Source organism: Gobius niger (assembly GCF_951799975.1).
Source record: "Gobius niger genome assembly, chromosome: 13".
In the NCBI taxonomy this organism is placed as follows: domain Eukaryota; kingdom Metazoa; phylum Chordata; class Actinopteri; order Gobiiformes; family Gobiidae; genus Gobius; species Gobius niger.
Window position 1 is genome coordinate 4,400,910 of NC_136864.1, and position 26,065 is coordinate 4,426,974.

Below are 26,065 nucleotides of genomic sequence, written 5' to 3' on the forward strand. Positions count from 1 at the left end.
AATCAGGACTAAACAGGGTTATACCTTGAGCGTATCTTTATTTACATAAAACAAGGCTCAAACCTTGCATTGCGTTAATTGTTCACAAAAATAATGTCTTCTATTCGGACAGTTTCAGTTTGTTATGAACCAGCATTTGAACACTTGCGACCTTGTTTGATTTGAGGTCATTATGAAACTAAGACTAATCCAGGTCTAACCCAGGCCTGTCGGGGTCAGATCTGGGCGGCTGTGTGTGACTTGACGAGCCCCTGCTCTTTGCGCATCACCGGGGCGTGGATGGTGCAGTCTCGCGCCTCACAGAACCCTGGGACTCCGGCGACGCCCAGAGCCCCGGGCATCCCCACGGGGCCTGGGTGACCTCTGGGACCACGGGGACCCTCCATGCCCTCCTTAGCCTCCGCGGCGTAACCAGGATCACCTAGAGGAGGACGGGACAGTTCAAGTAAAAATCTTAAAATCTAAATAAGCTAATAGTGCATGGGCAGATTAGCTCGGAGAGAGGGGGCGGAGTTAACTGAATCGAAGTGTTGTATCTTCCGGGTTTGCAAAATACCCCCAGAAAATACTTATATTTCTCACAAAAATAGTACTCCATAGTGGTAGAGCCACAATATATCATATACTAAATGCCTATAGTTTACTTTGGGGTGGCTAAAATAGCAGGATACAGATCCTTTAAGAAAATGTCAGTGTAGTCTGTGACTGGATTTTGAGATTTGAGAGTTCAGGCTATGTGTGGCCAGCTCTGATACTTTTAAAAAGCTAAAAGCTTTTCTTTAGACGAGCTTTTAGTTGACTGGGAGCTGATGGCTTTTTTTTTTTTTTTAACTATAACTGTATAATATCTTGTTCTTGATCCACTTACACATCTGTAAAATGTGCTATATTGTGTGCTATACAAGTGCTTTTACTTTTTCTTCACAAATGTGTCTTTATTGCAATTCCTCAATTGCCTTTCAGATGTAGTTAAAGTATCTCCTTTGTTCGAGCTCACATATATGATTGGTCTGCTGAACCTGCTGGTCCCTCACAAGGGGACAGACCAACAGGAGCAGAGGGGACGGGGGAAAGTCGACGGCATCATTTGTTACCTCTGAATCCTTGTGGCCCGTCTGGTCCGGGGAGGCCTGTCCCGGGCTCTCCAGTTGCCCCTTTGCTTCCTTTTTTACCTGGACAAAGAATATTAACAGTATTATACAGCTGAGTCACATGGGATACTGTATGTCCACTCCACATTCCTGTCCCAGGTTTGCTCTGGTCACCGAGCACTTCATCCACTCCACTGAGCTCTTGACAACGCTCTAAACATGCCATGGACACTCGGTACTTTCCACTGACGTCTGCAGCGCCACTCTGTCAGTGTTTTATTTAGCTGTGCTTACATGGCCACGTCATTGAGATAATATTGTTTTAGAAGCTTAAACAAGCCTTAGTTTCTCATATCATTGTTTATGTAGAGCTGGGCGATTCCCCCCCTCCCCCCCCAAAAAAAATCTGCGATCTTTAAATAAAAAACCCGATTCACGATTCGATTTGATTTGTCCTGTAGGATCTTCCTCTGAGAAGAAGGGGGGAAAAAGTATAATAATAATAATGAAAAAAAAAGAAATAGATTTTTTGAAAAAAATCAATTTAACTTTAAGTTTTAAATCAAATCGATTTTTTTCCCCAGCCCTAGGTTTATGTGTAAACGTACCTGGCTCCCCAGCCGCTCCCTTTTGACCCTCCAGACCTCGGTCGCCCTGACCTCCTCTGGCTCCTTTAGCTCCGGCTTTACCAGGTTTACCCTGAAACACAACAGCAAAAGCAAAACCGTGTCATAGTTTTTGCATTTACAGACCCCCCCTTAACCCCCACCTGAACCGAGCACATTTTCTCCAGTTTGGCTTTAACCAAATGTAAAAGCTGCTCGGAAAAAAGAGACAAAAACAAGGATGAAAATGCAACAAGAGTGACAAAAAAAGGTAACGAAAAAGAGCAAAAAAATAAAAATAAAAAACAAATAAATAAAATACAAAAAAGTGAGAAAAAAGCAAGAAAAAAGTGATTAAAATGTGGCAAATTTTTTAAAAAGTTTATAAAGTGACGACGAGATGAGTTTTGTAGGTCTTCGCTTTCAAATGAGGTGTTACACTGGCCTATAGTCTGTAGGCTCCAGTTGAGAAACTTTTAGATTTGAGTAAAGCTGAACTGGAATTGTATCTTTTTTCAATATCAGGCAGTAACAGCTGTCTCTTAGCACTAAATAAAATAAAATAATGACAAATATATGAACAATACAATAATATGGGCAGAGAAAATGGCGTGCTACCTGTTTGCCGATGGCGCCTGGGGGTCCAGTGCCTCCTGGGGGGCCGATCAGCGTGCGGTTGTTGATGGGGCAGCCCTGAGAACACTTAGCCCGGATGGATGAGGCATACTGGGATATCTGCGCCTGGACCACGCCCCTGCACAGCTGGAGGACCTGCTCGTCTGTCAGAGCGGGACCCTGAGGACGAGAGACAACCAGGACTCAACCAGGACTCAACCAGGACTCAACCAGGACTAAATGAGGATCACAAAAAAGAAAAACCATGCATGTTGTTGATGTCCCCCAGGGATGCCTTTTGTCACCTGTAGTGTTCATTACTTTTATGGCCAGATGTGTTCTAACTTCACTGTGATGAAGATAAGCACCTCCAAGCACTAGACCATGGTTCTCAACCAGGAGAAGGTGGCTTTTCCTCTACAGGTCAGTGGAGAGTCCTTGCCTCAAGTGGAGGAGTTCAAGTATGTCGAGGTCTTGTTCACGACTGAGGGACGAATTGAGTGTGAGATCGACAGACGGATCAGACGGTCGTTGTGTTGAACTGCTGTGGCAAAGGAGGAGCTCAGTCGAATAGAATAGATCTTGAATTACTGGTCATTCTATTGTATGTGTTATTGGGTTTTGAATGGAAGGAGAATATCCTGATCAGTGAACCCTTTGTTCAACAAATCTACAGATTCTTATCCAAACAGAATTACCAAAACAAAGCATCTTTTTGGTTTAGCCTTTTCGGTAACGCTTTGCATTACAGGCCGGTAAGTCCTTGGTACTTGCAGTGGTAATTCTAGATACTTATGGTGGTACTTACAGTGGTAAATACTAGTTATAACAGTGGTACTTCTAGGTACTTATGGTGGTACTTACAGTGGTAAATACTAGTAATTATAGTGGTACTTATCGGCACTTATTGTGGTACTTACAGTGGTTCTTCTAGGTACTTATTGTGGTACTTAAAGGATACTATAGTGAGAATTACAAGGTATGTACTTCTAGATTCAGTGATAACTCTTAGTAATGAAGGTTGTACTTCTTGTTTTCCCTAATGCTGTTTTTTGTTGTTTTATAGTCACACAATCCTAGAAATTACTTCGGTTTGTAGAAGTACCTCATTTACTACCTATGAATTGCTGCTGTAGTATCCTTGAATTTACAGTAATTACCATAGTTAATAGAAGTACAACCTTCATTACTAAGAGTTACCCCTGTATCTCTTAGTAATGAGAGATACAGGGGTAACTCTGTGACTCGCTAACCCTAACCCCGATTACTAGTAATTACCACTTTTAGTGCCCCAATGAGTACCACTGTCATTACTAGTAATTACCACTGTAGTACCACGGACTTACCAGCCCGTGATGTAAAGTGTTACCAAATTTTCAATACGAATAGTAAAAATTCGATGACATACATTTTCAAATTACAAGTTCGTAGTCTTATGCAGTTTTGTAAGACTAATTTATTTGTCCGCAGCAACCGGAAGCTGGCTTATTATGGTCCGGCCTGAAACACTGTGATCGGCTCATCTCCCCCCCCAAAAAAGGCTTTGTTTTGGTAATGAGTTTCCCTGCAAGGTGGCTGGGCACACCCTTAGAGGTCGGGTGTGGAAACTCTGGGGGAGCCTGAAGTAGTCGCTGCTCCACCGTGTCCAGAGGAACCAGCAGAGGTGCAAAGAGTTTCGGACATGTCCTATTGGAGGGGAGGACCTGGAATATGGATTGTAGCTGGGGAACGCCTCTCGATCCCAGTAGAGATGCTTGAGGAAGTGAGGGGGAAGTCTGGGTATTTCTCGCCCGCCCCAGCTCAAACACTCTTTACAAATCTGTGGGATTATTACATGGCCTGTGACATGTTGAGTTTGTGTCACTGACCGGAGCTCCCACGCCCCCTTTGACTCCTGGTTTGCCCGACGGCCCCGAGTCTCCGCTGGGCCCAAGTGCTCCTCTGGTTCCTGGGACTCCTGGAGGTCCTACTGGTCCGGAGGTTCCCACTGCTCCGGGTGAACCTTTAGGACCGCGCTGAGACAGAGCGACAAATGCAAAGATTAGACAATAAGGCTGAACAAATCTGTAAGACAAGCTGCAATATTATTATTAGAATTGTGAGTATTTTTGCTATTATTATTATTTATCATAGACATTTTAAACCGGATTCAATTTCTATGGACACACACAGTTATATGCGTAATATAGTTTATCATGAATCTAACTTTCGCCATGTGTTCTATAATGAACTTTTAGACACCAGCAACGATAATACTCTGTTCCTGATTCTTGTAACAAATAAACTGAAAACACACCTGCCCTTTGTCTCCGCGGTCGCCTCTTCCTGCCTGAAACAATCAGAAGCATCAAAACAGGAAGTTAACATTTGAAATATTAACAATAGTTTTATTATATGTATATTACCTTTTGTCCTTTGCCACCTTTGATCCCCTTCTTTCCCGTAGCTCCCTATAAAACAATAATTTACTATACATGCTATATTGTAAAACAATACAGGGAAATCACAGACATTAACTGGAACACACTGGCTTCCTTTGTGTTGTATTTTATTCGTAGCAATAAAAGTCACACATTCATTGCAGACCTATAATAAATCTTTGAAGTTTTATGGTTCTGTTTATAATTTTTGCTTTCTGAGTTTAACTTCTCTTTCTCTGGGTTTAACCTCTTAGCTCCCGCCTGAACCGAGAGGATCTTTTTCCTCACGTCATCTGATTTTTTTCCCATCATTTTTTTGCTGGGTGTTCAACTCATTTTTGTCACATTTTTGTCATTTTTTCATCAATTTTTTATCACATTTTTTTGTCACATTTTTTTTATCCAATTTTTGTCACATTTCTATAATTTTTTGTTAATTTTTTGTCAAATTTTTGTAATTTTTTTGTCAATGTCTTGTGACATTTTTTGCCACTTTTTCATACATTTTTCATCAAATTTGTGACATTTTTTTGACATTTTTTGTCACATTTTTTATCAAATTTTTGTCACATTTTTGTAATTTTTTGTCACATTTTTTGTCAAATTTTTGTCGTTTTTTTGTCAATTTCTTATCAAATTTTTGTCATTTTTTCGTCCATTTTATATCAAATTTTTGACATTTTTTTGTCAAATTTTTATCACATTTTTGTCACATTTCTGTAATTTTTTGTCCATTTTTTGTAAAATTTTTGTAATTTTTTTGTCAATTTCTTGTGACATTCTTATGACATTTTTGCCACTTTTTCATCAATTTTTAGTCACTTTTTTGTCACATTTCCATCATTGTTTTTGTCTCAGTTTTGTTGCTATTTTCACAGCTTTTTTTGCAGAAGCTTTTGGATTGGGGTAAAGCCAAACTGGAGAAAATGTGCTCGGTTCAGGTGGGAGTTAAGGGGTTAAACCAACAAGAGCAGGAGATTAATCTATGTGCATCATGTTGGTCACTGTAAATTAAAAACATCAGGTTGTTCAGGATTTGGAGCACGAAATAAAACAAAACTAATGCGGATTTTTCAATATAAGTCTTGAAGTTGCAGCTCGATTTGCGATTTACACAGAAGCATTTACACTTCAAAGATAAGTTAAATATAAACTGCTGAGCTAATACAAAAATCCCATTCCATAGAAACAAGAAGCGGGTTTTTTGATTCTGATTCATGAGGAACTGAGCCCTAGCCATGCTCAGTTGGTAGTGAAAGTGACAGTTGTAGAGATTTCAACAGAATGGAAACCACAGGCAACGACCTTGGATTATACAACCCATTGTTTGGTAAATGAGTAATTATCTCTAGGTGCAGCAATAACCGACAAATACTGACCCCCTGTGACGGCAGTAAAACAGCAGCTGCATTGAAGTATTCGTTATGTTTATGGTGGTTTTCTTCTGTCTGTGCTAGTATTTTGGTGACTATTAGAATAATTGCTAGGATTCCAGGACACAGTCTTACCTTCTCTCCATCGGGTCCAACTTCACCTTTCGACCCCTAGAAAAATAAAAGACATGTGTTATATTTTTACACACCTGCTTCCAGTGATGATAAAAACAATAATATTCATGATGCAATGCTGGACCGTTCAAGTAACACCTAAAAAGGCTCTTTGGAGTTGGACTACACCATGTCTAACCCAGAAAAAAATACATACATTTATTACTAAAGCATAAAAGCAACAAAAAAGGACATACATTTTTTTCTATACATAAAGATATACATATAAATGGTGACATACCAGATACCGACTGGTTTCCATCCCCCCAATTAAGAAAAATTAACATTTCAGACTGTCCTTTTATTGTAGACAGCCTTAAGTGCATATGACAGACTTTAATGCTTTTGAAAATATGAGTGAGTGAAGCAGCACTTTGAATGAATGTTGTACAGAAAATTAGTTTTTTATCTACTGACAGGAAGTGACATAGCTAGACGTGCTCCGATAGATACAGACGGCATCTCTGGAATCGTCCATATATGGTCATTTTTGAAAACAGTTAAGGGGGAAAACAATTTTGAAAAAATCTAAACTTTCTCTAATTATTGAAAAACTACTTTAACAAATGCTGAATTATGGATATAGTTTTCTACTAAATAAAGATACAAAGTCATGGAGAGGAGCAAAGTGGTTCAACAGCCCATAAATACATACATAAAAAAACGGAGAATGCTAACGGTTAGCTAGCGCTTGCTACAACTGCCGTTTTTTCACTTCTACTGAACAATCTGCTGTGAGAAAATATCCATATGGACCCGATTTACACTTGACTTGATTTGTATGTGATAAATAAGTTCATATTCCACCAGAAAATGGCTAAAAAGAGGGAAAATTGTGTTTCCCAAAAGATTCTATTTTCCCCTTCGGCGAATCCACGCCCCCTTCTATGACGAGATGCCGTCTGTATCTATGCAGTTTGACACAACATGGTTGGCACGGCAACAGTTTAAAATGGTCATTTCCTGTCAGTGTCCAATAAGGAAGTGAAATTATGAACATGACAAAAATGGCTGAGCTAAAGAAAGCTGAGTCAAATTAAAATCTTAAAGCAGAACTATGTAACTCATGCCCATAGAGGCCATAAGCGCCACTGCAGGTGTTGTAGCATATTGTGTTTTTTTTTACTCATTAATTGTCCATGAGAGTAAATACTACACTGACAGAAAAGACAAAGGGACAGAGGGATATTGTTCATTCAATTACACAATGGAGATCATTTCTTTTCACTCAAACTTGGCTGTAAATACTGTTTAAGTGGTGCTAGCCCGCAGTTAGCTTTGTCCGTTAGCCTGTTAGCTTCTTCTTCGTGATTCCATTAGTGTGTATTGGTGCCTCCGACCCGGTGGCAGCGAAGTTGCAATTGTAGTTTCTGGCCAGAGACACCAGGGGAGATGAAAAAACAAAAACAATCATCCCATTAACGCTTGTATTACCCCCAGAGGGACGACGGAAAGGATTTATTAAGGTAAACAAGTTACTTAGTTCTGCTTTAAATATAATTGTGCTAAGTGTGTTTTAGCAAAGGTTGTGTCTAATGGTTCATATGCACTTTAAGGCACATGTGCAATATTTCGGTGTATATTTTATAGATTAGGTCTGTGGGGAAAATCATGGGAAATCCAGTCCACTGCTGCTCACACAAGGTCCACTTCTTTTCCCAGTAATGACCATCATCTACTGAACCTATAATTAGTTTAAACAGGAGGCGCCCAGTGCAAATTAGCTTAGCGTCCCGTTTCCTAGCGACTCATTTCCCTCAGTGTCTTTGTTATGTCTGTCTATATCGTTCATCCATATTGAACTGTACTCACCACTGACCCCTGCAGGCCCTTCACGCCGTGCTTTCCGGGGATTCCTGCGTCTCCTGCTTCTCCCCCTCCGCCCTGGAAAACAAATCATCGATCAATGACTCAATCCATCCATCAATACATCTCTCTTCTGTTCATATTTTTAGTTTTTTATGTCCTAGTGTCCTTTTGTGACCTTTTTCTTGCATCAAAAGTGAAAGTCATCACCAGGCTGTTGCTGTCTGTTTGCGTCTGTCACCATAGACTCCTCTGCGTTATTAGAAACCGTTGATGTTTGTGTTACGCTGTGTGGTTAAACACAGCCTGAATTACTGTTTTGCAAACCGTGAAAGCTGCTGCCCAAACTCGTTTCTAGCTCTAACCGTAGCGAGCGTTGCAAAATGCAGATTACGGTTTGGGGGATTTATGGGAATAAACACAAAATAAGGTTGTTTCTTTACGGACGGATATAAACTGAAGCTAATCTGATTTGATAGTTGTACACTTAAATATCTGTCACAGGAGAAATAAAGAATGTCTCAACGAAATCATTTACGTCTGAGCATCAGTGTTTGAAGAGGACAGTTTTTTAGAAGAAGGAGAAGAAGGAGAACAAGGAAGGAAGAGAAAGAAGGAGAAAGACGGAAGAAAAAGAAAGAAGAAGGAGAACCAGGAAGGAAGAGAAAGAAGGAGAAAGACGGAAGAAGAAGAAAGAAGAAGGAGAACAAGGAAGGAAGAGAAAGAAGGAGAAAGACAGAAGAAGAAGAAAGAAGAAGAAAGAAGAAGAAGAAGAAGAAAGAAGAAGAAAGAAGAAGAAGAAAGAAGAAGAAGAAGAAGAAGAAGAGGAAGAAGGAAGAAGGAAGAAAGAAGAAGGCTTTGTTGGAGCGTTGTCACTTTTTTGACATTTTTTAAATATTTTAAATTTTCATTGCTTATTTAATCAAATTTTGTTGCATTTTCATCCTCATTTTCGTTCCATTTTTGTTGCTATTTTGACACTTGTTTCAAGAAGGTTTTTGATTTGGGTAAAGCCAAACTGCAGAAAATGTTCTTGGTTCAGGTGGGGGTTAAGAAGCTAATGTTTGTCAGACACAGGCCCCGCCCACTTTTCGTACAGTATTGGTCAGTCTTAGAAGAAGGTCTTTTGTTTGTTTGTTTTTATACTTTATTGTCCCTTGTCTGCATTTGACCCATCCTTCGATGCCACCGGGGCGACCCGTAAGGAGCATCGGGGACCCCTCTCCAGATGTGGAGCCAGGCTGATGATCAGAATCATCTGGCTGGTGGATTCACCTATTATACATGTTTTTAGTGGTGGGGGAAACCGGAGTACCCAGAGGAAACCTACGCAGACACAGGGAGAACATTCAAACTCCACAGAAAGGCCCCGTCCAGGTGGGAATCGACTGTGACCAAACATCCACAATGTGTGGAAAGTTCAGAAATGTAATGTTTTTTTTACCTGTTTTTTTTCTTCAGCTTTTTTAAGTTTTGAAAATGTGAAAAAATTGTGGCCTTTTCCGCCCCTCAGCAACTCTAGCAAGTGTTAGCGATGCTACAAATGCACTTTATTTAGATACTAAAAGCACATGTGGTCTGTTTTTTCTTCACAAATGCTGCATTTGCAAATGGAATTTTCCCTACATCAAAAAAACAGATTGATTACATCAGCTTTTATCTTCTCTGTTGGAGGTGAACCTGACATTTGCTGTGATTTTAGTGAAGTCACGGTGCCCTCCACAGAAAGTGCCCCTGTCCTTTCAGAACATCAGCAGGGAATTTCACAATAAGAGAACCAGAAAGCAGGATGGTTTCACTTAGCCTGGGAACCAGACTCACCAGTGTACCAGGTGACCCCCCTCTGTATAAATAATATAAAGGGGAATCATTCTGGTCTCACCACGTTGGTTTCACTTCATTTTTACCAATAATATGCTGACAAATAGATACTTCAAGTTTTTCCCCCCATAAACATTACGTATCTGTAACTCAGAAGTAAAGAAGATCAAAATCAAAACCAAAATGTTCTGTTAATTTATTCACAATTGCAAAAGGAAACAATAACCCATTTCATATGAACTCACCTCCATCCCCACTCGCCCTCTGCGTCCCCTCACTCCGCGGTCGCCTTTTGCTCCCTGGAAAACACAGCATTTACAGGTCAGTCATTGAAATCTAATAAACACAATCCACAATACAATTTGTTTTATTTCTCCTCCTGGACTAATGCAGGTCTTGATGCAGGTCTACGTGAGGTTCAGTTTTGCACATGGCCCTCACTCAGCTCCAGACGCCCCTGACTAAACCAGATCTAACGTCCAGCTGCAGCGATAAGACTGACGTCACCTCCTCTGGTGATGGGAACCAGAGACGCTTTAATGTAATGGGATCGATACCTGTAAAACAGTGGTTCCCAAAGTGGGGCCCAGGGGCCAAATGCATCATCACCAAGAGGGAACTTATTGCTGTAATAATTTAGTGTGATGAAAAGCTTTTATAGTGAGACAGAGCGGGCATGTTGGCTCCGAGCTTTAATAAAGGTGCGGTTTAAACGGCTCTTAAATGCAACAGGTTTCATGTTTTTGACAGCATTGAACATGGGAGAAGGAGAGAGAGAGGAGAGAGAGGGAGAGAGAGGAGGGGGAGAGAGGGAGAGAGAGGAGAGAGAGAGAGAGGGAGAGGAGGGGGAGAGAGAGAGAGAGAGGAGAGAGAGGGAGAGAGAGGAGGGGGAGAGAGGGAGAGAGAGGAGAGAGAGGAGAGAGAGGGAGAGAGAGGAGGGGGAGAGAGGGAGAGAGAGGAGAGAGAGAGAGAGGGAGAGGAGGGGGAGAGAGAGAGAGAGAGGAGAGAGAGGGAGAGAGAGGAGGGGGAGAGAGGGAGAGAGAGGAGAGAGAGAGATAGGGAGAGGAGGGGGAGAGAGAGAGAGAGAGGAGAGAGAGAGAGGAGAGAGAGAGAGGGAGAGAGAGAGAGAGGGGAGAGAGAGGGGAGGGAGGAGAGAGAGAGGGTTGAGAGAGAAGGAGAGCGAGAGAAGAGAGGGGAGAGAGAGGGGGAGAGAGGGAGAGAGAGAGGGAGAGAGGGGAGAGAGAGGGGGAGGAGGGGGGAGAGAGAGGGGAGAGAGAGGGGGAGGAGGGGGGAGAGAGAGGGGAGAGAGAGGGGGAGGAGGGGGGAGAGAGAGGGGAGAGAGAGGGAGCGAGAGAGAGAGGGAGGAGAGTGGGGGAGAGGGAGAGAGAGGAGAGAGGGGGGGAGAGAGGGGGGAGAGAGGGGGAGAGGGAGAGAGAGAGAGAGGGGGGGAGAGAGGGGGGAGAGAGGGGGAGAGCGAGGGAGAGAGAGCGAGAGGAGGGGAGAGAGAAGAGAGAGCGGGAGAAGGAGGAGAGAGAGGAAAAAGAGAAAGGGGGAGAGAGAGAGGAGGGGGAGAGAGATGAATATAGAGGAGAGAGGGAGAGAGGGGGAGAGAGAGGAAGATAGAGAGAGACAGGGAGAAGGAGGAGAGAGATGGAGAGAGAGGGAGAGGGAGAAAGAGGAGAGAGAGGAGAAAGAGAGAGAGGGAGAGAGAGAGGAAGATAGAGAGAGAGAGCGGGAGAAGGAGGAGAGAGATGGAGGAGAGAGGGGGAGGGAGAAGGAGGAGAGAGAGGAGAAAGAGAGAGAGGGAGAGAGACAGGTTATACCTAATCATTTATTTCCATGTTCATGCTTTATGTGTTCTAGGGCTGCGGAATTTTAGAATAAAACTGCATTGATTAGATTAGCTGTTTATAATTGAAATCCAGATTCAGTTCACTGTTCACAATTTAAACACGTCATCAACATTTGAATGACGTGCACATTCCAGCACGTGTTTGTAGAGCTATAAACTACAAGGTTAGCAGCATTAGCGCACAGCATGATGAGGCGCCATAGAGACTGGACGCTGTGTCCTTTGTAATCGATACTGTACTTTCTAAATGACAGGAGTATTTGCTTTGACGGATTATTTTCCCCTAATGTTTTGGCAGTAGAGAACTGTGATGTCCTTGCAGGAAGTTCAGCAGAGTTAATGTTTAAAGCCTCGTATAGATTTACAGTAGATGAGAACTGTTCCACATCCTGTTTCCGAGCAGCTTCACTCTGACATCACAGGGGAAAGATGCTGAAATAACTTTGCTGTGACCGGAAATCGATTGTCCCTGGGCAGGACAGGTCCCCCTATTTTCACTATGTCACAGTAATGCTATTGCAGGAAGGATGTCTGGCACACAAGTCTGGTAAATCCCCTGGTTCAAGATGAATGAAGCTGACTAAAGACAGGTCACACAAACAGGACATAACAAGGATAGTCTGCCATTGTGTCCTTGGGCAAGACACTCCCCCATTTGTCTGATTGAAAGCGAAACAGAAGCCGTGTGTGTGGGTGAATAGATGAGTGATTTCTGGAAAACATTACTCCATGCTTGAGTTGACATGGGAGAGGCTGTGAACCAGTCTAAGGTAACTTCAGCTTCAGCAAGTGAAACATTATAGGAACAGGACGCTGGTGAGAAGTTTAGGACCGAGAGAGGAGAGAGAAAAGAGGCGTGGTGTGTGGTGCTGCTGGAGCCAACTGCGAAATATTGTCCCATTTACTCACCGTTTTGTCAGCATTACGTTAAAACTGAGAAAATACAAATACTAAGCTCCGATTTACATTAGTATTAGTTTAATATGAGCCTTGACGTTGATGAGCAGATGATGTTCTGAATAAGTCGTCCTCCTCTGAGACTTTTAGAACTTTTAGATTAGAATATCATGAAAAAGGGCATTTACTTCTGTTATTCAACCTAATCTGTGAAAGTAATATATGATATGATAAAAGAATATTACACAAATAAGAGATCAAATACCTGCTAAAGTCGGGGTTTGCTTTGGTGACTATTGTGCAAAAACTGTACCATATAAATACAAAATGTTACTATGTATATATGTATTCTTATGTGGCGCTAGGCTAGTGCTAGGCTAGTGCATTTCTATGGTATCAGCTAGCCTGCATCAAAAACAGTCTGACAAAAATATGACAAAAATGTGGCGACGTGACGAAAAGTTTCCATCACTTTTGTAGATCGTAGCTTTCAAATGAGGCGTTACATTGTTGCTCTCCAGTCGAGAAGCTTTTAGATTTGGGTAAAGCCCAGTATAAAAAAACATGAATCTGAAATATTCCGTGGAGTATGGTGTACCACAAGGTTCAATTTTGGGACCATTATTGTCTATTATTTATATTAATGATTTTGCTTCTGTTTCTACGACCACCTTTCCCGTTCTTTTTGCTGATGATACCAATCAAACAAAAATAATAATAAAAAGTCGAACTGGGGAAAATGCACTAGTTAATGTTAAGGCGGGTGGTAAAAGGTTAAAATATGTATTTGTGGAAGTGCACAATTACGCTAATTTGGGCCAGGCTGGTCAGAGTCCAGGGCTGTTTGTCACTCCCAGTTCGCCCCTGTTATATGGACACAGACATTTATATGGTTAGTCTGGTGTTATAAGTGATTTGCCTCAGGTGCTCTGTGGAGCGGGTCAGACTGGTTTTAATGCAGGCTAGCTGATACCATAGAAATGCACTAGCCTTGCATTAGCCTAGTGCCACGAAACTCTTCAAACATAAGAACTGCATGAATTACAAAAAAACCTCCAGAAATCAGCAACACTCTGGATAACTAGGAAATGAGGCTCTATGTCAAAAATCCTGAAACATCCCTTTAAGACTCATTGTGAGGGTGGAAACCCGGAAAGCTCAAATCGTAAGTGCAGTATGTTTGATATTACGACTTTCACTTGCGATTTGAGTCAGGGAAGCCTCCGCCTCCACTCACACCCCGGGCTCACACTGCAGCACCTGCCGCCCTCCTGTGGTGGATGATATTCGTCAGCTTGTCTGTGGCTTCATGTGTGAGATTATCACTCGTGGGAAAATGTCATTGTGTGCGAGCTCTAGAGTCTGGTTACCTTTTCTATTTTCCTGATGATGTACCCACATATGTAATTGTTATAGTAGCACATTTGTTTGGTTAAGTTTGTTTTGTCTCATTTATTTTTGTTATCTTATGTTGATTCATTTATATTTCTTACTACTTTGCTTTTCTGCTCAGTATATTCAAAAATGTTTAAATAAATCATACATTAAAGAAAGGAATAGTAAAAGAAGGGGAGAGGAGAGACGGAGAGTGATTACCTTTGGGCCGAAGGTTCCTGGATCTCCCATGAGCCCCGTGACTCCGTTGGGGCCCTGACATCAGATATAAATAAATACATCATGATATAAAAAGACATTCAGAAAAACAAACACAAAACAGCTGATGCAACCACATTATACATTATACTGACATGAACTTGCTCACATTTGTTTTACAGTTTTTAGACACTTTGGAACAGTCACATATTTATCCATTTTTATATTTTGAAACAATTTTATCTGAAGTAAAGTAAAAAAAAAAAAAAGTCATGGACATTTTCTTGCACCTGTTTTGTCTGCAGATCTTTCTAATATAATGAAAATAAACATTTAAATGAATAAATGTAAAAAAAAGAGAAATAGAATAAAATGTGTAAAATAAATAACAAAATCATAATAAGAAAAGTAACACTTTACAATAACTACAACTTATTTAGCCTTAATAATTCAGTAGTTATTAAGTGTTAGTTAAACTTGTTCACGATGAAGTGTTAATTTATCATTTATTATGGCTAAATAAAATGTAAAGTGTTAGAAATATAAGATAATAAACAATATATAAAGAAAATGTCATTAAATTATAAACAAGTAATAAGTAAATGTCAAAAATAAAAACTAGAATCAAAATGTTAATAAACCATCAGATGATTACAACATTTGAATGATTGCAACATAGATAGAACGAAAAGTAAAAAAAAAAATATAAACAATAAAATGAAATGATTACATCCTCTCCCGGGTCTCCGTCGCTGCCGGGTAAACCGTCGTTCCCCGGAGCTCCCTGGAGAGAGAATAAAACAACATGAGATTATAAAGCAGAATAAAAAGCAGGAAACGATTAAAGGGAGAGAGAACTACAAAGACCAAGACCCCCGGCTCTGTCTTAATGAAGCCCACAAGATGTTTTGGCTCTTTAGCTTCAGGCAGGACGGACTGAGAAGAGCCCGAAGGTGGACCCTGATCGAGACCTTTTGGCTGCACAAGTAACTGCTCTTCTTAACTCATTGACTGCCAATGACGTCTATAGATGTCAATTTGTTTTTTCAATGGGAACAGCTGCAGCAAAGCCTTGAGCATGTCTGGTGTTAAAATCTTAGTTGTGTTGCCTAATGCTGCCACCTAGTGACTCAATAAAATAACTTTTTCTAAGGATGATTACTAAAGAATGGAAAGAGATACAAACAAGCTTTTTTTAGATGAAAAAAGGAGAGTCTAATCTTTCTTTTAGCGGGTTTCGTGTTGATATTGACCTAGACCAAAATGTTCTGTGGGTCATGAAAAAACAGTCAAAATCCTGAAAAACCTCTGGCAGTGGGAGCTTCTGAGTTAAAAAATATAGCATATTACTTCAAGTTTGGGGTCGCCCAGGCCAGTTCTACAGCTTCTCTAACAGTTTTCAGCAGCACGAGGGTTTTCTAATCATCACTTACACTTTAACATGATCATCAAAGTACCATTAGACACTGGAGCGATTGTTGAAATGCGCCTCTGCACATCTATGTATTAATACTGTATGCAAGGCAGGGCCGGTGCTGGCCCTTCTGGGGCCCTGAGCAAAAATCCACACGGGGCCCTACAGTCGCATCCCATGGTTATTCGACGAAGAGCAAATCCATTTACGGTCAAAAACGGTTCCACTGTGCAGCAGGGCAGGGCAGAAGGGGAACATAATGACCTTAATTCAGGCCCTGCCCCTCAGTGTAAGAACCACTAACCACTAAGCCACTGTCAGACTGGGATTTAGGACGACACTAGTCTATTTCCCAACTTTTTAAAATGGCAAATGGTCCCATTCTCTCACCTCTGGTCCCTGATTCACAGTTTGGGAACCACTGATTTAAAACTAACTGAAACCTGCTCCTGACGGATATTTCTGTCTGACCACTGAGAATTTGCCTGTGAGTCGCCCAATTCATTCTAGACTGTGCACATTCAGAGAACCAGAGTTACTGTAAGTAACTGTGCTCATGAGAAAAGTGTGGATTTAACTCCTCTTTGAGACAAAAAGGCCACAGACAACGGCTTTACACTCGTCTGTTCGCCAAACCACAGTCCTGATGCTCTTTTAGAGACAATAAGAAGAGAAAACATGGGAGCAGCGCCGGGACACGGGGGACATGCAGGTGCACAGGAGGCGAAGCACCGGGAGACAGTCGGCCGAACGGGGAAGGCGGTCGGTCTCTCCTGCTCATTCACTACAGCAGACTGTGCCGTTGTGGTGTTATATGTGGTGTTATAGGCGGAGAGTGAGCGAGCGCTGTCAGAGCCTGTTCCCGTAACAACACACTGAATCAACACCGAAACAACACCGTAGTCTGAGTGAGACGCGGGGCCCTTGCGGCTGCGGGGCCCTACGCACCTTGCATAGTTTGCGTATAGGAAAAACCAGCTCTGATGCAGGGTGGAAATACAGTATGGAAAAATAAAACTCATGTGACCAAAGCTGCAGCTAAACTCCCTTAAGGTTCCCTGAAGGAAACAGAAATAACCACATCACAAGACAGTCATGCACACCCGTGAGAATGTTCCAACTAAAGCTTAAAAAAAAACAAATTCCCGCAAAATGTATGAGGCAGCCAAGGAAATATGGAGTTAATGCTGAAGAACCGGTTATTGGTGACATCTGATGGTTAGGAGTTGAATAATAGTCATGTACAATTTTAGATTTGGTTTATGGTTAACATCTCTTTAATGGCTGGGCCTATCCACATGAAACAAAAACTAATATTATCCCTCTGCACATGTGATCTAAGGTGAAATGTCTGTCTCATAGGCGTCCAAAAGTGGAGAAAATAATCAGAATGATGAGCTCAATGTTGGTCAGATGAAAGGACTTTCAGACAGTGGCAGATTTGTGAATCACATCCAAATAATGATCAGGGAAAACATTTCAAGATTTCTGTTTGGAGATTTCTTTCCAAAACTGTGTCTCTACCATTTAGTTGTACGGGAAACTGCTGCCACTGAAATAACGACATGATAATCCAGAATATCGTGAACGCAACCTATTAAACTGAATGCCTTTTCTTGCAGGAACGGCAAATATAATTGTATGGTGTCGTGAGCTACATTACACAGTGCGTGAGAGACAGTAATGCTGATATGTAGAGTAAACACAGTGTCATCTGATTTGTGATATGATTAAGATGATTTGATCTGTGTCCACACATCACATGAGATGATTGTGTTGCCGAAACGTCACATCAGATTATGATTATGTTACAATAAATGAGGTGATGTAATGTCTATATGTATGATGTGTTCTTAGTGTCTTTAAAAAAGGGCACAGGTTTGACTTCATGTGAGAAATGCCTTTCTCAGTAATGTCACTCTATTTGTTGCACCGTTTTGTACAGCTTGTTCTGAGAATGGAGCTGACTTGGACATTAGGTTGAAACTTATCCAGCACTTTTTTTTGCTTCAGTGCAGAAACTGACGCTGCAGAACCTTACAGTCCAGTCAGCAGCACAAAGGTCTCTGAACTGCCCTTATATTACTTTAACCCTGTTCAAATGTTCATCCTGAAAAAACAGACCTGGACTTTTTAAAGCTCCAAGTTTTATTCAGGCTTTATACCTGCTTTAGACACGTTAGCCTGGGTATTTTTTGTATTATATCTAAAAAATAATGATGTGTCTACAAAATAGCCCTAGGGTCCCATATCATGCAGAATCGACTTTTTGGAGCTTTTAACTATGTTGTAATGATATTTCCTAATCAAAAACACCTCCAGAGTGTTTTTTGGCTTCATTCACGCAGTTCTCCGCCCTCTCCTGGTGAAACACTTAGTTGTGACACTCGTTTTTTTACGTCATAGTGTCAAACAGGAAGAGCCTTACGGCCTGATTTTAATTTATAAAGAAGATGTAAGAAAGAAAGAAAAAACATCTGTCGGAACAGATGTCACGTTTACACTGAAAGTGGTGAAGGAGCTCTTTCTAACCTACTTTGGACACGCCGGTTCTTTTTTCTCACCTAACGACAATGTCACGGAGAAACACATTAAATATAATATTTCTTTTACTACTAATAATGCATGTGCGGATTAGCTCGGAGAGAGGGGGCGGAGTTAACTGAATCGAAGCGTCGTGTCTTCTGGGTTTGCAAAATCCCCCCAGAAAATACTTATATTTCTCACAAAAAGTACTCAATGGCGGTAGAGGCACAATATATCATATAAATGCCTATACTTTACTTTGGGATGGCTGAAATAGCATTATACAGATCCTTTAAGAGGTTTTGAAACGCAGTTAATCGAAGCACCTGCAGGCAGCGCACTTCGATGCAACAAACAGCCACCGGTGAAGAACCAAAGATTACTTAAAGATGCGCAAGTGGCTCAAAACACAGCTCCAGGTCTGTTTTTGATGAGAGAACAACATTGTAGTTCCTCCCTTTATTTTTCTGGCTTTTACAGCCTTTAGCTCTGTATAAACTGAACTCCCTGCGTTTAAATTGCTGTCATTACTGGGGACATATGGAAATAAAACCAAATCTGGCATAAGGTTCACGTCCTCTCTGTATAATCAATAAAAGTCAATCAATTACAGCATTCTGGACTTTAGCGCCTCCTCCCAAAGAGTGACCTCTCACACCCTGTATAAGATCATCAAACATCCCCTACTCTCCCCCTTGCTCTTGATTTCATCAGTTCTATGACTCAGCCACTTTAACTCATTTTGAAACTAACACTTTCTGACTCTACAATAAAGAAAAACACCCAAAAAAGAGTATATTCCTCAGATGTGGCTATATGTAGAAACATATAATAACTAAATAATAAAAACAGAAGGAACATTATATTCTAGAGCTTTTATCCACATTTTATCTAAGGTCTTTAATTCATTTTTTTAGAAGAAGAACTTTATTTATATAGCGCCTTTCACAGACACAGTCATACTCTGTGGTGTTCAGTTTCCCCTGGTGGACTTAACACCAGCATTCATTCACACGCACATCAGTCATCCTGTCCTATTGTACATGTTTTGGTGGTCGGGGAAACCAGAGCACCCAGAGGAAACCTACGCAGACACGTGGAGAACCTGCAAACTCTACACAGAAAGGCCCCGTCCAGGTGGGAATCGAACCTGGGACCTTCTAGCTGTGAAGCACGAGCGCTAACCTCTGTGCCAGTGTGCCGAAGCCCAAAGTTAAAGGTGCATTATGGAACTTTTTATGTGAAAAATAAAACGTTGCATTCGTCCATATTTGGCCCACAGTTTGGAAACCGCTGATTTAAAACTAACTGAAACCTGCACCTGACGGTTATTTCTGTCTGACCACTGAGAATTAACCTGTGAGTAGCACAATTACACTGTGCACATTCAGAGAACCAGGGTTACTGTAAGTAACTGTGCTCATGAGAAAAGTGTGGATTTAACTCCTCTTTGAGACAAAAAGGCCACAGACAACGGCTTTACTCTCGTCTATTCGCCAAACTACTCTTTTAGAGACAATAAGAAGAGAAAACATGAGAGCAGCGCTCGGGACACGGGGGACATGCAGGTGCACAGGAGGCGAAGCACCGGGAGACAGTCGGCCGAGCGGGGAAGGCGGTCGGTCTCTCCTGAACATTCACTTCAGCAGACTGTGCCGTTGTGGTGTTATAGGCGGAGAGTGAGCGAGCGCTGTCAGAGCCTGTTCCCGTAACAGCACACTGAATCAACACCGAAACAACACCGTAGTCTGACTGAGACGTGGGGCCCTTGCGGCTGTGGGGCCCTACGCACCTTGCATAGTTTGCGTATAGGAAAAACCAGCTCTGATGCAGGGTGGAAATACAGTCTGGAAAAATAAAACTCATGTGACCAAAGCTGCAGCTAAACTCCCTGAAGGTTCCTTGAAGGAAACAGAAATAACCACATCACAAGACAGTCATGCACACTCGTGAGAATGTTCCAACTAAAGCTTAAAAAAAAACAAATTCCCGCAAAATGTATGAGGCAGCCAAGGAAATATGGAGTTAATGCTGAAGAACCGGTTATTGGTGACATCTGATGGTTAGGAGTTGAATAATAGTCATGTACAATTCTAGACTTTATGGTTAACATCTCTCTAATGGCTGGAAACAAAAACTATGACAAAGTTCAGCATCTTCTCCCTCTGCACATGTGATCTAAGGTGAAATGTCTGTCTCATAGGCGTCCAAAAGTGGAGACAATAATCAGAATGATGAGCTCAATGTTGGTCAGATGAAAGGACTTTCAGACAGTGGCAGATTTGTGAATCACATCCAAATAATGATCAGGGAAAACATTTCAAGATTTCTGTTTGGAGATTTCTTTCCAAAACTGTGTCTCTACCATTTAGTTGTACGGGAAACTGATGCCACTGAAATAATGACATGATAATCCAGAATATCGTGAACGCAACCTATTAAACTGAATGCCTTTTCTTGCAGGAACGGCAAATATAATTGTATGGTGTCGTGAGCTACATTACACAGTGCGTGAGAGACAGTAATGCTGATATGTGGAGTAAACACAGTGTCATCTGATTTGTGATATGATTATGATGATTTAATCTGTGTCCACACGTCACATGAGATGATTGTGTTACAATAAATGAGGTGATGTAATGTCTATATGTATGATGTGCTCTTAGTGTCTTTAAACAAGGGCACAGGTTTGACTTCATGTGAGAAATGCCTTTCTGAGTAATGTCACTCTATTTGTTGCACCGTTTTGTACAGCTTGTTCTGAGAATGGAGCTGACTTGGACATTAGGCTGAAACTTATCCAGCACTTTTTTTTGCTTCAGTGCAGAAACTGACACTGCAGAACCTTACAGTCCAGTCAGCAGCACAAAGGTCTCTGAACTGCCCTTATATTACTTTAACCCTGTTCAAATGTTCATCCTGAAAAAACAGACCTGGACTTTTTAAAGTTTCATTCAGGCTTTATACCTGCTTTAGACACGTTAGCCTGGGTATTTTTTGTAATATATCTAAAAAATAATGTTGTGTCTACAAAATAGCCCTAGGGTCCCATATCATGCAGAATCGACTTTTTGGAGCTTTTAACTATGTTGTAATACTATTTCCTAATCAAAAACACCTTTTTTGGCTTCATTCACGCAGTTCTCCGCCCTCTCCTGCTGAAACACTTAATTGTGACACTCGTTTTTTACGTCATAGTGTCAAACAGGAAGAGCCCGGCGTCTGTGATGTTGCTGCCTGATTTTAATTTATAAAGAAGATGTAAGAAAGAAAGAAAGAAAGAAAAGACATCTGTCTGAACAGATGTCATGTTTACACTGAAAGTGGTGAAGAAGGAGCTCTTTCTAACCTACTTTGGACACGCCTGTTCTTTTTTCTCACCTAACGACAATGTCACGGAGAAACACATTAAATATAATAATTCTTTTACTACTAATAATGCATGTGTGGATTAGCTCGGAGAGAGGGGGCGGAGTTAACTGAATCGAAGTGTCGTGTCTTCTGGGTTTGCAAAATCCCCCCAGAAAATACTTATATTTCTCACAAAAAGTACTCCATGGCGGTAGAGGCACAATATATCATATAAATGCCTATACTTTACTTTGGGATGGCTGAAATAGCAGGATACAGATCCTTTAAGAGGTTTTGAAACGCAGTTAACCGAAGCACCTGCAGGGAGCGCACTTCGATGCAACAAACAGCCCCCGGTGAAGAACCAAAGATTACTTAAAGATGCGCAAGTGGCTCAAAACACAGCTCCAGGTCTGTTTTGTAGTCCCGCCCTTTATTTTTCTGGCTTTTACAGCCTTTAGCTCTGTATAAACTGAACTCCCTGCGTTTAAATTGCTGCCATTACTGGGGATCTATGGAAATAAAACCAAATCTGGCATAAGGTTCACGTCCTCTCTGGATAATCAATAAAAGTCAATCAATTACAGCATTCTGGACTTTAGTCCCTCCTCCCAAAGAGTGACCTCTCACACCCTGTATAAGATCATCAAACATCCCCTACTCTCCCCCTTGCTCTTGATTTCATCAGTTCTATGACTCAGCCACTTTAACTCATTTTGAAACTAACACTTTCTGACTCTACAATAAAGAAAAACACCCAAAAAATAGTATATTCCTCAGATGTGGCTATATGTAGAAAAATATAATAACTAAATAATAAAAACAGAAGGAACATTGTATTCTAGAGCTTTTATCCACATTTTATCTAAGGTCTTTAATTCATTTTTTTAGAAGAAGAACTTTATTTATATAGCGCCTTTCACAGACACAGTCATAAAGCGCTTTACATGAGACATTGTACATTCATTCCATACTCTGTGGTGTTCAGTTTCCCCTGGTGGACTTAACACCAGCATTCATTCACACGCACATCAGTCATCCTGTCCTATTGTACATGTTTTAGTGGTCGGGGAAACCAGAGCACCCAGAGGAAACCTACGCAGACACGTGGAGAACATGCAAACTCTACACAGAAAGGCCCCGTCCAGGTGGGAATCGAACCTGGGACCTTCTAGCTGTGAAGCACGAGCGCTAACCTCTGTGCCAGAGTGCCGAATCCCAAAGTTAAAGGTGCATTATGGAACTTTTTATGTGAAAAATAAAACGTTGCATTCGTCTATTTTTGGCCCAGTGATCAGCATGACGCCTTTACATCACAGCGGCCTCTGTGACGCTCCAGGATCAACTGTTTGTAGAGTTTCTGGTAGGTTTTCACGGCTGACAGACCCTCTCACCAGAAAAAACTACAAAACAATTGATCCTGGAGCGTTGTAGAAGCTACCTTTGAGCTCTTGCAGCAGGTTTCATCAGACTCAGCTCTGTTTGGACAGATCATATTATTCATGACAGCGTTATTTATTTTGCTGGAACATTCTGAGCATGAGCCAAACCCTCTGGGGCTCTGACCTCATTTCAAAGATCACATTTAATTTTGTATTTGCATAGATCAAACTTTAATGCAAATTATTATCTATGAAAATGACAAACTGTCATTTCCAGAGGCGGGTAGTTTTTGAAGAAATTGTACTTCTAAGAGTAGTTTCTTAGAGTAGTTTTATCATACGGTATTTTTTTAAACTTCTACTTGTATATAATTATTATGTATCTGTACTCTTACTAGCAAACAATCATTAATAATAATAGTAATAATAATAATAAAAATATAAAAAAAATAAAAAGTTAAAATCGAAAGTTGATTACATCTGGTTTTTGCGTGTGTATATGTGTGTATACGTGTGTAAATGTATGTATATGTGTGTATTGTGTGTATATGTGTGTATATGTGTATGTATGTGTGTATGTAATTGTTGTTTTTTGTTGTTGTTGTTTTTTACATCGGTTAGGCCATCTAGTTTGTAAGTTTTTCTTCAAGAATGGGGTTGGAGTTTATAAGATTTTTTTTTCTTCATCCAACTCCTGTTCTTCTTTTCATGGAATGTATTGTTTGTTTGTTTTTTGTTGGATTGTTGCTTTATTTTAGGTTGCATTACCTTGAAAAAAGAATAAATAAAATGAAATGAAAAAAAATAAAGAGATGCACCTTGTTGTCTCTCTTTTCAAATTCCACATGATTTTGTTTCGTTTCACACAATTTATGGCATTATTGACAATAATTCAGACTTTCTCAGTTACTCACAGTACTCAAGTAATATTTCACAAGTACTGTTTAACTTGAGTAATTGTTTGGTCAAATGAGTCACAGCGAAGTTAAATTTATAGTCATGTATTTGATCTAGACCAGGGCTGGGCAAGTACTTTTCATAAGAAGCCTGAACTGAGTCGGAGCCGCACCAACGATAACTTATTCTGCAACTTTATCCTCTTGTACATTACACTACATTGTGTATTTTGAATATCTGATACTGGTATTTAGCAGGACTATTATTTTCTGAAAATATTTAGCCATATCAAGCCAAGGATGTGGTGTCTCCGAGTAAATTTTCGTGGGGGCCTGAACATACATGGGTAGTGTATCGCCGGGGTCCATGAACAAAAGCTCCTAAATAAAAAATATGTTGTGAAAATACTATTGAGGAAACCTTTTTAAATAAATGAAAAATAATGAGCCCGACGGGACTGTAGCCTCTGTAGTAAATTTTCAGTTTTTCAGGGAGGAGGAAGAGGATCTGGCAAAAAATGTATCTCATATAATGGGGTTGAAGGAAAGTGTTCCGGCAAATGTTTTGGCCTGTTCCCCGAATCCATCACATCAGACAAAAGGGTCTAATTTACAAATTAAGCACTGGGCTAGAGGCTTCCTTTTTTTTGGACATCATCAGGAATTTATGCCCTCCAAGTCGTGGGCCAGATTCAATCATCTTGGCCGTAATTTGCCCGGGCCTGATCTAGTATATACATTGTCTGTATATATTTGGTGGTAGCGCCTTTAGCTTTGATCACAGCACATTCTCTGTGGTGTTGTTTCCATAAGATTCTGTGTTGCTTTCATTTTTCACCAACATGTTGTAAGTTATTGGAAAATGGTGTTTCATTTTCTGGTTTACTGGTATCAGCCTTAAGTCTATTACAGTATTTGTGTGCGTGTGTGTGTGGGTGGATAATGTGTGTGGGTGTGGGTGTTTTCTGTGGAGTGAGTATCTGCATTACAATGTGTTTGCTCATGTGGGAGTGGTGGGTGGGTGTGATTAGCACTTTGAGGTTTCGCTGAAATGTAAAGTGCAATATAAATAAAATTTATTATTATTATTATTATTATTATTTGATTCATTGATGATGTGAGAGCGTGACCACGGTGCAAAGCCTTCTCCAGCACATCCTAAAGATCCTCAATGGGGTTCAGATCTGGACTCTGTGGCGGCTGATCCATCTCGTGCTACCTGATCCACTCTTTCACAACGTGAGCGTGAACTAAATATATAAATATCGTAGTATTGGTAGATACTCAAAACAAAGTATTGGTATCGGAAGAGCTGGGTTGGTGCAACTTTATGTGCGAGCTGCATATCTGATTTTATTCAAGCATAAAGTGAAGGCAAATAAAAAAAGTAGCTGTAAATGACAAAAACAAGACCAAAACTGAATCTAAGTCGACAGAGAATAGACCTGTAGACCATAGTTTGAGAATCACTCGATCAACAACATGTTTCTCCAACTGCGACTAGAACTTCAACAATCAACTCTCTCAGCTCAGTGAAAGTGCATCGAGTTAACAGTCACAGTGGAAGTGAGTCAACAGTGAAAGTAAAAGTAAAAGTAAAAGAATTTCTTTGATGTGGTCAGGTTGAAACTAGTTAAATGAGTCACTGAGGTGTTGCACATATTTCTTTAGTGCTCCATCACACTTAAAAACTGCCTAGACTGGGGGAAGGGAAGCTTGCAAAGATGTCACAATTTCTCAACATTTTACATTTTTTTATTTAATTTTGTTCACTAATCTATTTGAATGGGACAATTCATATTAAATCAATACTAAGAAACTTGTTTACCTTAACACATAAGGTTCACAGTCCTCTCTGTATAATCAATAAAAGTTATTCTCACACACACTTTATTATGCATTTATAGACCCAAACGCCGACAAACAATGATTTTCTTTTTTTTTTTTAATATTTGAGATTGTTTCCAGCTACAAAACAAAGTCGTAAAACTTCCAAGACATCAACAAACACAAACACTCACCCGACAGTGTTTGGCATTGTTTGGATGTGAGTCTTATTTATTGGTATGGCTTTGACATAACATCAATTAGAGCATTCTGAACTCGTGCCTCATCCAAAGAGTGACACCCTGTTCTCCCACTTGCTCTAGATTTCATCAGTTCTATGACTCAGCAACTTTTACTCATTTTGAGACTTACATGGCTATATGTAGAAAAATACAGTAAATAAATCATAAAAAACATATCTA

At 40.6% G+C, this 26,065-nt stretch overlaps 1 protein-coding gene across 1 annotated transcript in view; it reads right to left on the reverse strand.

Moving 5' to 3' along the window:
- Positions 1-3: 3 nt before the first annotated feature.
- The window catches only part of LOC306972851 (uncharacterized protein), a gene marked incomplete at its 5' end in the record, with an annotated part of 45,262 nt that continues 19,200 nt past the window's right edge, over positions 4-26,065 (reverse strand). The window contains 12 exons of the mRNA XM_079569558.1: positions 4-421; positions 1,095-1,172; positions 1,700-1,790; positions 2,315-2,491; positions 4,180-4,326; positions 4,608-4,640; positions 4,717-4,761; positions 6,240-6,275; positions 8,091-8,162; positions 10,151-10,204; positions 14,251-14,304; positions 14,978-15,031. Of these exons, the coding sequence (XP_079425684.1) occupies positions 216-421; positions 1,095-1,172; positions 1,700-1,790; positions 2,315-2,491; positions 4,180-4,326; positions 4,608-4,640; positions 4,717-4,761; positions 6,240-6,275; positions 8,091-8,162; positions 10,151-10,204; positions 14,251-14,304; positions 14,978-15,031 (1,047 nt within the window). The 3' untranslated portion in view covers positions 4-215. The remainder of the gene's footprint in view (positions 422-1,094; positions 1,173-1,699; positions 1,791-2,314; positions 2,492-4,179; positions 4,327-4,607; positions 4,641-4,716; positions 4,762-6,239; positions 6,276-8,090; positions 8,163-10,150; positions 10,205-14,250; positions 14,305-14,977; positions 15,032-26,065) is intronic.